The sequence below is a fragment of the Otolemur garnettii genome, unplaced genomic scaffold (genome assembly GCF_000181295.1).
Source record: "Otolemur garnettii isolate 467f Iridium unplaced genomic scaffold, OtoGar3 scaffold00021, whole genome shotgun sequence".
NCBI classification, from domain to species: Eukaryota; Metazoa; Chordata; class Mammalia; order Primates; family Galagidae; genus Otolemur; species Otolemur garnettii.
Window position 1 is genome coordinate 20,294,160 of NW_003852416.1, and position 11,006 is coordinate 20,305,165.

Consider the following 11,006-nt stretch of genomic DNA (forward strand, 5'->3'; position numbering starts at 1 on the left):
TGGCTGAATAACATTCCATTGTATGAATATATTACATTGTGTTAACTATTCATCTGTTGATGGAGATTTGAATTGTTTCTACTTATTAGCTGTTATGTAAGGCAGCTGTGAACATTCATGTACAAGTTTTTGTGTGGATATGTATTTTCAATTCTCTTGGATATATATATATATATATATATATATATATGTAGCATTGCTGGGTCGTATAGTCACTGTGTTTTTATGAGGAACTGTCTATAAATGGTTCTCCAAAGCGAATGCACAATTTTAGATTCCCATCAGCAATTTATGAAGGTTCTAATTTCTTCATGTCCTCACCAACACTTGTGAACTGATGTTTTTATGTGGTTTTTTTTTTTGGTTTTTTTTTTTTTTGAGACAGAGCCTCAAGCTATCCCCCTGGATAGAGTGCCATGGCATCACAGCTCACAGCAACCTCCAAATCCTGGGTTCAAGCAACCCAATCCTGGGTTCTCCTGCCTCAGCCTCCCAAGTAGCTGAGACCACAGATGCCCGCCACAACGCCCAGCTATTTTTTGGTTGCAGCTGTCATTGTTGTTTTTGGCAGGCGGGGGATGAATTCGAGCCTGCCACCTTAGATGTATGTGGCTGGCGCCTTAGCCACTTGAGCCACAGGTGCTGAGCCTATGTGTTTGTTTTTTAAATTATAGCCATCCTAGTGGGTACCAAGTAGTAGTCTCTTGTGCTTCTCAGTGCTATTTTCTTGATGCCTACTAATGCTGATCATCTTTTCATGTGCTTATTTATGTATCTTCTTTGGAGAAATGCCTATCAAACACTTTGTCTATTTTAAAATTGGGGTTTTTTTTGTCTTTTTATTGTGAGTTATAAGAGTCCTTTTTATGTTCTTGGTACTAATTTATTCTCGGATAAATGATTTGCAAGTCTCTTCTTCCATTCTGTGGTTGTCTTTTCACTTTCTTGATCCTATCTTCTGAAGCACAGAAGTTTTTAATTTTGATGAAGTTCAATTTCCTTATTTTTAAAAAATTTATTGGTTGTGCCTTTGGTATTATATCTAAGAAACCATGGCCTAATCCAAAATGATGGAGATTTATACCTGTTTTTTTCCGAGGGGTTTTATAGTTTTAGCTGATCCATGTTGAGTTAATATTTGTGTAACATTTCTATAATAGATGAGTTCATTCTTTTGTATGCGGATGTCCAGTTGTCCTAGCAACATTTGTTGAAAAGAATTATTTTTTCCTCACTGAATTGTGTGGGCCCACTTGTCAAAAACCAATTGAACTAAAGTACTATCTTATGTAGACTAAAAAAAAAAAAAAAAAAAAAAAAAATTGACCATAGATTTGTGGGTTTATTTCTACACTCTCAATTCTATTTCATTGCTCTATATGTCTATCTGTACACAAGTTCCTTTCCACATTGTCTGCATCTTTTGAAGTAATTTTGAAATTGGGAAATGTTGAGTCTGCCAACTTTGTGCTTAGTTTTTCAAGTTTGTTTGGCTATTTGGGTTCCTTGAATTTCCCTATAAATTTTAGGATTATCTTGTCAATTTCTCTAAAACATGGAGTTGGAATTTGATAACAGTTGCTTTGAATCTGTAGATCAACTTGGGGATGGTTACCTTAAAAATACAAAGTCTTCCAATCCATGAACGGGGGATTTCTTTTCATTTATTTAGATCTTCTTTAATTTCTTTCAATAGCATTCTATAGTTTTTACTGTGCCATCTTTGTATATTTTTTTTGTTAAACTTATTCCTATTTATTTTTTTCTTTTTAATGCTATTATAAATGAGATTCTTTTCTTAATTTCATTTTTGGATTACTCATTACTTAGTTTATAGAAATATAATAGATTGATGCATATTGGTATTATACCCTGCAACCTTGCTGAATTCATTTACTAGCTTTCATGGGTGTGTGTGTATGCACACATGTGTGTATATTTTTAGCATTTTCTGTATACAAAGTCATCTCAGCTGCAAGTAGATAGTTCTTCCTGTTCAATCTGGATATCTCTTGTTTCTTTTTCTGCCCTGGCAGACATGTTTAGGAAGCTCCTTAGTTCTTTAGGGGAAAGGGAGAAACAGGTGGCCATTGGGCATGAGGAATTTTTTTCCCATGCTCTTCTCCATTATTATCTTAAACTATTTTTTATCCTTTTCTCCCAGGCTAAATCTTGATTTCTAAACAGAATATTAATTTTTTATACTTTCCTATATAACAGTTCACTACATTGCCTCTGAAGAGTGCTTCTTCTACAATTCAGCCTTCCAGGAAGGCTCTTAATCTTGAATACAACTGAATAGGTTGACCAATTTTTTTCCTACTCTATGATATCTCTTCTTTTTCTTTCTGACAGTTTTGCACAGAGGAATAAGATGAAATAACAAATATGCAAAAGATAGATTTTGTATATAATCTAGGAGGTATGTTTGATTTTGTATATAGTTATAGGAGGTATGTTTAATCAGAAGGAACAAAGCCAATTGTGGAAGGGGACATAAGAAATTAGCAAAGAGCATATAATAAGTATAATTTGTTGTTTTGTTTTGTTTTGTTTTGTTTTTTTAGACAGAGCCTCAAGCTATCCCCCTGGGTAGAGTGCCATGGCATCACAGCTCACAGCAACCTCCAACTCCTGGGTTCAAGCGAGTCTTCTGCCTCAGCCTCCCAAGTAGCTGGGACTACAGGCGCCCGCCACAACGCCCGGCCATTTTTTGGTTGCAGCCATCATTGTTGTTTGGCGGGCCGGGCTAGGGATTCGAACCCGCCACCTTAGGTGTATGTGGCTGGCGCCTTAGCCATTTGAGCCACAGGCGCCAAGCCTTGTTTTGGTTTTTTTTGCAGTTTTTGGCCGGGGCTGGGTTTGACCCTGCCACCTTTGGTATATGGGGCCGGCGCTCTATACCTTTGAGCCACAGGCGCCGCCCTTTGTTTGCTTTTTTTTAAAATTGGAGACAGAGTCTCACTATATTGCCCTCAGTAGAGTGCTGTAGTGTCACAGCTCACAACAACCTCAAAGTCTTGGAACATAAGTGATTCTCTTGCCTCAGCCTCCCAAGTAGCTGAGACTACAGCGCCTGCCACAACCCCCAGCTATTTTTCTATTGTGGTTGTCATAGTTGCCCAGCTAGCCCCGGCTGGGTTCGAACCTGCCAGCCTCTGCATATGTGGCTGGTACTGCAACCACTGTGCTAGGGGCATCAAGCCATAAGTATAAATTATTTAAATTGGATGCCTGTTAATGGGAAACAAAGCAGAGACTTAGAAGGAACAGTACAATTACAGAACTAAACAAAATATCCTAGCCTGAACATTTTAAATGAAGCCAAGAGGGAAAGGGGCTCAAGGCTAAAAGCCAGATGTTGAGATGAAAATATTGCAAACTTACATTATTGTCAGTGTGTCTAGAATTTTGATTATGTATATTCAGAATTTCTCTGAGAGCCAAGTTTCTCGTCCAGTATGAGGGCAACCTTAGATTAGAAAGTGAGGTGGACTGGCAGAGCTGGCTCTGGGGAGCTCTTGAAGCCTAGATGTTGGTTAAAGTGGCTCCTACTGCAATATGGAGGTTCTTTGGACCATAATGTCTGCCCCTCTCTTTTCCAGAAGAGGATTCTCCCTCTCTGCTCTGGGAACTTACAAACTTTCCCTTTGGATTGGTTTGCCTTTCTTCCTACCATTGTGCCTCATCTCAGGAAGTCTTTTTAGTCCCTGGAGACAAATACATTTCAGAAGCACTAACAGGCTGAACTGCCCAGCCTGGGTTATAAGGTAAAGAACTGCTTTCCCAGGGAGTGCGCTTCTCCTGCTGCTCTTTTCCTCTCCCAGTATCTCTAGCTTGGGTTCATGTGACTGTTCACGTGAAACACAAGAGACCTGGCACTTCTCCAGGGTCCAGTGCTAGCTGGTGGTAATGTGTTTGTTTTCATGGCAGCAGACTCTTGGCTTCCTGCTGTCCAGAGTTTAACCTAAAGTTACCCTTAGGAAGGGCAGGGCTGGTTACTGGGGTATGAGTCAACCATCATTAACTTCTATACACTGCATGTAACTAACTCTTAAAGGTACAGGGCATAGATAAAGTGGACCATAGAGGGAAATCCCAGGAAACTTTGAATTACAGCCAAAAAAACTCCCAGACTCAGTGCTATCAAATTCACTTCACTTTTATTATGAACAAACACAATCTCAGATCAGTACAACTAGCTTCAGAGTTGATATTAATAGAAATTATTCCAAAATTATTCTTAGATCACAAATAACTACTATCCCACATAAAAAGGGAAAAATCCCACCCAATCAAGGAAAAGGTATCCTGTGTATGTTTCCATGGCAATGAACTTATGAATTCTCAAATTTTGTCTTGCTAGTTATCCACCACTTATCCAATGAATTCATTCAATTTCTCAGAGAACCATATAGTCTAATGATAGCATCCAGGACACATGGACATACCAAGTTCATGGTGGACACAGCTATTATAAAAATACTCAGGACTTGAGAGAATTCCTCTGCTGAAAGATCCCAAAATGCTTTAAAAAAAGCATTAGTCACGCCTCAAAACTGCCCTTTGAGGTAGGTCAGTATTATTATTCCCATTTTAACAGAAGGAAAAGTGAGGCACATTATAGTTAAGTGACTTGCCCAGGGTCACATAGCAAGTCAGTGGCACAGTGGCAGGAGAGGCCCTGGCCTTAACCACCAGCGTAACACTGCCACCTTGCTTTCTTACTCTTTCATGCTGACCCATTTGAGCTACACTTACAGAGAATACACTCAAGATACTAGCAATTCAAGAGGAAAAATTTCCATTTTAAATGCTACAATCTTTGATCTAAAAAAAAAAAAAAAACACAACAACAAAAAATACATTCAAATTACTTCCACCCTCCATCAAATGTGGGCACTTAATAACAACAGCCCCAAGAACAGTTTCCAAAATGAAGCCCAGAAGGGAATCCTGAAAATCGCTTGACTGATAATTCTCTAGCCAGACCCCTTTTCTAACAGCCACTTTGGGTTTGCACCTGGCTCTCAAGTGCCAAGGGATTCCACAGAAAGAATGAGGACGGCTCATATGCAACACTGATTAGAAAAGATGTAAGGCACCCAAATAAGTTGTCAGCACACCCACAAAGCAAGGCAGGACTTAGCAATCCAGACTCTTGATCAGATCTGAGTTTCCCATTTAATGCATCAGTTGAACTGAGCTTCAGAATCTTGAAAATAGCATTACCCAGCAGACACACCCCCACCTACACACCCACACACACTGAGGCCCTCAGCCCAAGTTCTCCATCCAGCCTTGTGTGGGGTCACGGTATAGATTAGATCCATGGAACACAATCACAATAGAAAGAAGTGAAAGTTGTTTTTATTGTTCATATATTATCAAGCAGGCATCTGATGACCTGTGGAATTAAAAGTACCCAACAGACATTTCCAAGGGGTAGGCACACAGGTCAGCAGATCTAAACTACAGTGATCTCCCATTAGATTTTTTCCTACTGAGATGAACAGCTCAGAAAGACAAGGATGCCTTTAGTCCAGTCTAACCCCTGTAGCCTCTATTCAATCAACGCAGGAAAGGCCCTCCTCCCTTCCACCACTGGGGCTGAACAGTGGGCAGAGCATCTAGAATTATACACTTACAATCTCATTACAGCAAATCCAGACTGAGGTACAAGACTAGTCCAAGTTTCTCAAAACACTGTTCTGTTTTTTTCTGGACTTCTTCTATACTATTGTCTGCCCTGGGCTATATTGTAGGGAATGCTGGTTAGTTTGCTGAACAGTGACTATTCAGCACAGTTCATGGCATCTCAGATCCCATCCCAGCCAAAGCTTTGCAATATATCCTGACTCCAGGGAACAGGGCCTCCTTTCGAAGTGAGGCACTTGGGAACTTGCCCTTCTTCTTGTACATCCCAGTGAGGACTAGGTTTCCTACTTCTACAAGCATTGCAGTCACCTGGGAGCAATGACTCGGGTGGGGCAGCCTTACTAAGCAAGCAGGGAGCCTTCAGCATGCTCTCTGTTTCTGACCCAGATGGAGGGGGCTGAAAACAAACCCTCTTCTGCTCCATGGCTAGCTCACTGGCACAACATGAATGTTTGGCTTGGCCATGCCTCATGAGAAAGCCTCTCTGAATCAGGGGTGTTGCTGGGCGAGGGGGTTGCCAGCCTTGTCTTGAGCCATCAATGTGGCAGGAGAGTACAGAGGTTAGATGGAGACACTCTGGAGGCCACAGGAAAGTGGCAGCTAGCTCTACTCTCTAATGAGAAGCAGTGGTTCAGTGACCCTGAGCATTCTGTCTGCAGGAGAGGGAGCTGCCTGGACAGCAAGTCATCACTGCCTCTGAATACACACAAAGGAGGCTGTCTGTCCAGAGAAAGAGGAAAATGCCAGAGGAGAACTGGTAGGAGAAAAAAGATAGATGGGATAGAGCCAGGCATCAAGAATCAAGGTAGTGAAGCGATGCCTAACCTTGCCCCCAAGCAGCCCTATCCTTTAGGTGAGATGTTAGCAGAGGAAGGGATGAGTGAAAGGGCATGAAATCATAGGGAGAAGCCTTCTAGTTCTCACCCATCCCAAGGAGAAATTGAAACTTTCAAATGAACCTAATATCTAGCTTATTTAATTAGCATTCCCAATAATTTAGTAACCTTCTGAATCCCCTGGTAATGTGTTCTCAGTGCCCTCCCTTTGTAAAGTTACCTCTTAGGAACTGCCTATAGACCTTGTCCCTCAACCTCTCCATCTCTTGTCCAGCACAGGGGTGAGGGGTGGCAGGGAGTTGGACAGGAATAGACAACCCAGCTAATTCCTCTCCTTCAGAGTTGCTTCAAACATCCCTCTTTCAGAGGGACATATTCTTAGATGAAATATTTGGATGTTTTAAGCAAAGTATACATGTATATATATTTTTATGTTTGTCCCAACTCCACCTCTGAAAATCCTTCCTCTTTTGGATGTTTGGAAATGCCACAATCTCTTATTACTATGAGGTTAGCAACTCATATCCTGAAGATGGCGGAGCAGAAAGATGCGCCAATTGTGTTGAGCAGCTCATGGAGTCCTCAAATTCTATGAGCTGCTGCATTCACCAATTCTGGAAACACCCAACCTTAAGACTTCCTGATATATCAACCAAGAAATCACCTTGTGATTAAAGAAAACAAAAATCCTTCCCAGCAGAGAAACTAACTAAATGCTTCATCTTTATCCGCAGCCTATACTATACACGTTATGACATTGAGATTTGTCCTGTGTTTTAGCATTGCCAAGCTCCACAGCCATTCCCTGCTCAGTCTAGAGAGAAAGGAAGCATGCTGTGTGACAGGGCTTGAAGGCCTCACTAGGTAGACAACTGCACGTCTAACCATGGCAAAAGTGTCCTCTTGCCTTTTTTTCCCACTCTGACCTCATCCTTCCTTATCAATCATACTGTGCATGCTAACTCTCTCCCTTGACAATTCACCTGCTATAGAAGCCTTGTGCCAAATGAAGTTACTTTTCCATTCCATCTAGCAAAAGCCTGGGCTGAAAATAATGAACAGGGAATTGCCCAGAAGAGTTTGTTGTGTTTCTAGCTTGAGCTACCGACCTTGAAGCTCACAACAGCTCAAGGAAAGAGAATCATCTGAGGCAGAGACTGTTAGTTTTAGACTGCAGAAAACTTACCTAAGCTTTTGAAGCTGGACGCTGACCAGTGACTGACCAGCTGCTTGCCTGGGAGGCAATGAGGGAGAAGAGAAAAGAAGGTGATAGGAATAAAGCAAAAGGGAAGAGGGGACTAGAGGAGAGAGAAGATAAGAGAAGAAATAAGAATATCAGCTTAGCATCATAAAGGCAGAGTTGTTGGCTTTCAATACTTTTGCATTTAAAAGAATACTGTACTGGAATGGGTTAACATCATCATCTTTAGCATCCTGATAGCATTATTCAGTAGTTAATAAACACACATTAAACCTCTGCCCAGCTGGCTTTTGGAAAAGGAACCTGAGAGACCCAAACTCAGCCACTCTTGTAGCTTCCATCTCCAGTTCTTTTAATCCTGGCCAAGATGGCGGCCTTGGATACTTTCTTCCGGTCATAGGCCTGGCCGAGGAGAGCCATGAAATCGATGAAGAATGTAGTTAAGTTGATGTGCCAACGGTACTCGCTGGCCGAGTAGTCATAGGGAAAGGTGTGGTGGTAGTTGTGGAAGCCCTCACCTGGAACAAAAGCAAGGAGAGAGTTAACGGAGCAGCAGCCACTGCTAGCTTCCTAATCTGCCCACGCTGGTTACCTAGCAGGGCCCCTCAAACCTAGGAGAAACCTGAGGTTGTTGAATGTATGGACGAAGCCAGGCTCTTTTACTCTGAACCAAATATATCCCCTCAGAGGCATCTTAAAAATGGCTGGAGAGATCCTAGTCACCCATGGCTGTCTGGGAGCCTTGTAGGGGGACAACTGATGGTTCCTCTCAGAGGATAACATGACGAGAGGGAAGCTGCCACTGCTGGGAAGGGGTTTTACAGCAGAAAGTTCTAGTTTCCCTAAATATTCTCAAGGCTCTGTGTATATGAGCTTGTGTTTGGGGAGGAAGGGGAGAGTCCAGAATGTGAAACATGCTGCCTGTAGGGGTGAGAGGTTCCTACAGAATGGGTGCAGCAGCCAAAAGTCAGAAGGAAAGAGGCCCAGCCCAGGGGTTGGAATGTCCTCGGCTGCTGCAGTTGGGAGCGGGCTGCTCTGACTTTTAATTCTTAGAGCTTTGCCCCTGGTGTGGTGGTGGTGCTGATAAAAACTCTCTGAAGGAAAAAGACTCAAAGTGCTGAAATGTTGCCTCTAACCTCCAAGATTCTGAGGACTCTGGGAAGGAGCATTTCACTTTGCTTGATAGAAGAAAACAAAGAAATTCTGGATTCAAGACAATTTCTGTAATGTGTAAAGCTTTGGACACTCTACAGATAGTTTGTCAGCTCTTGGCTGCACTCTTCTTTCTGAACAGCATCCAAATATAATAGTCACCCAAATCAGGCAAGAGTAAAGAATAACTAATAAAAGAGCTCATTGGGCCCTTTGTAGATAAAAATAACCCCAGACAGGGCAGTAATGATATTAATAACAAGCAAGTGAAGGAAGTCCTACAGAGCAAATGACACCATGCAGGGCACTTCAAGGTATGTCCCACTCTGTGACACTTCATTATCCTCACTGTGACTGGGTAGGAAGATAGGGTAATGCCAAGGCAAAAGGCACTGAGGGAGGACTACTAAGTTCCACAAATGGTTTTGCAGCCAGGCTCTGTGTAAGCACTAGTCAAGCCTGTATCTACCAATTTAAAATGGAATCAGATACACATAGACATGAAGAAAATAAAAAGAGGAGGGGCGTCATTGGATGGAAAGAGGATAATACTTGGCAACTAGAGGCTGTCAAGGGACAGCTCAAGAAAGGCTCAAGGGAGAAGGTGAGCTTTGGCAGACAGAAGATGAGCTTGTGGGGGGCGGGGAGGTAATTCAAGAAGCAAAATGATAAGAGTGTCAGGAAACAGCTGGAGGAGAACAAAAGGTGAGATGATAAGGGAGGAAGGCAGCAGGCACAGAGGAGTGAAGGACAACTGGGCAGCCTCTCTGAACAGATGTGAAGAGGCTCAAGCTGGGGAAGCCCACTACAGATCCACCTGCAATACAGGGCACATCTTGTGCCAGAAAACTCCATTTCTGTGAAAGTCTCAGATTTATAACAGTACACGTGATTTCTTTCACTTACAGGTCAAAGGAAGAACATGCACAATGGTAGACAGTGCCTGGAAGGAGCAGGGAGATGCACAAAAGTTAAAAAGGGATGAGGGGGGTGGGGGTGGGGGAGAATGCTTTTAATAAAGATAGTCAAGGTTGAGTAAAGGAAGATTTTGTTTTTTGAGACAGTCTTACTCTGTTGCCCAGGCTAGAGTGCCATGGTGTCAGCCTAGCTCACAGCAAACTCACACTCTCAGGTTCAGACAGTCCTCTCCTCTTGTGAGGAGCTGGGACTATGGGCACCCACCACCATGCTCAGCTAATTTTTCTACATGTTTTTTGTTTGTTTGTTTTTATTGTTGGGGATTCATTGAGAACCTTACATATTTTTTTCTTTTTTACTTCATATACATTTATGGCTCATTGTGATCTCTCCTCTGGATGGGCTATTAATTTTTCTATTTTTAGTAGAGGTGGGCTCTCACTTTTGCTCAGACTGGTCTTAAGCTCCTGAGCTCAACTGATCTTCCTTCATCACCTTCCCAGAGCTCTAGGATTTTAGGCATGAGCCACTACTCCTGGCCTTATAAAAGAAAATTTTAATAAGAAAAAAGAGTGATGATAGGAGATAAGGTGTATAAATAAACATGTGGAATAGTGTGGCTGCCTAGATGTTAGGGCAATGAGTTTCAACCAGTGTGCTGTGAGAGGATCTTAGGTGTGCAGCAAAAAAATTTTAAGGATCATTAATTAAACTATTTTTGAAAGATGTTCAAACCACAGTAAATACATTCTTTTTGTTTACTCTTTTTTTTGATCAACATAATTTAAGTGTGCCCTGGAAGCTTAACTAGAGGATCAAGTGTGCTGTGAGATAAAAAAGGTTGAAAAACACTGTGTTAGGGGATGACCAGTAGCACAGAACACTGGTGCACAGAAGAGGCCATAGGCTCTACTTAAATAAACTAATTCAAAGCCACGGTCAAAGTCTATATTCAATTAGAAAGAGAGACAGCAAAGAAAATGCAGATAGGTGGTAAAACACTATTGTCTGGGACTCTGGCAGTTGGAACTGCAATTACAGATATGAGAAAGAAATTCAAGAATAGTCAACATGGGAGGCGCCTGTGGCTCAGTGAGTAAGGCACCGGCCCCATATACCGAGGGTGGCGGGTTCAAACCCAGCCCCGGCCAAACTGCAACAAAAAATAGCTGGGCGTTGTGGCGGGCGCCTGTAGTCCCAGCTACTTGGGAGGCTGAGGCAGAAGAATCGCCTAAGCCCAG

At 42.2% G+C, this 11,006-nt stretch overlaps 1 protein-coding gene and 1 pseudogene across 2 annotated transcripts in view; both read right to left on the minus strand.

Annotated features, from left to right (window-relative positions):
- Positions 1-4,146: 4,146 nt before the first annotated feature.
- On the minus strand, positions 4,147-6,346 carry LOC105886741 (annotated as a pseudogene). The gene has a single exon (XR_001161156.2). The product of XR_001161156.2 is annotated as an uncharacterized LOC105886741 (transcript).
- A 1,064-nt stretch (positions 6,347-7,410) lies between these two features.
- The window catches only part of SCD (stearoyl-CoA desaturase), a 13,525-nt gene continuing 9,929 nt past the window's right edge, over positions 7,411-11,006 (minus strand). Inside the window, exon 6 of the mRNA XM_003787263.3 lies at positions 7,411-8,213. Coding sequence (XP_003787311.1) covers positions 8,014-8,213 — 200 coding nt within the window. The 3' untranslated portion in view covers positions 7,411-8,013. The remainder of the gene's footprint in view (positions 8,214-11,006) is intronic.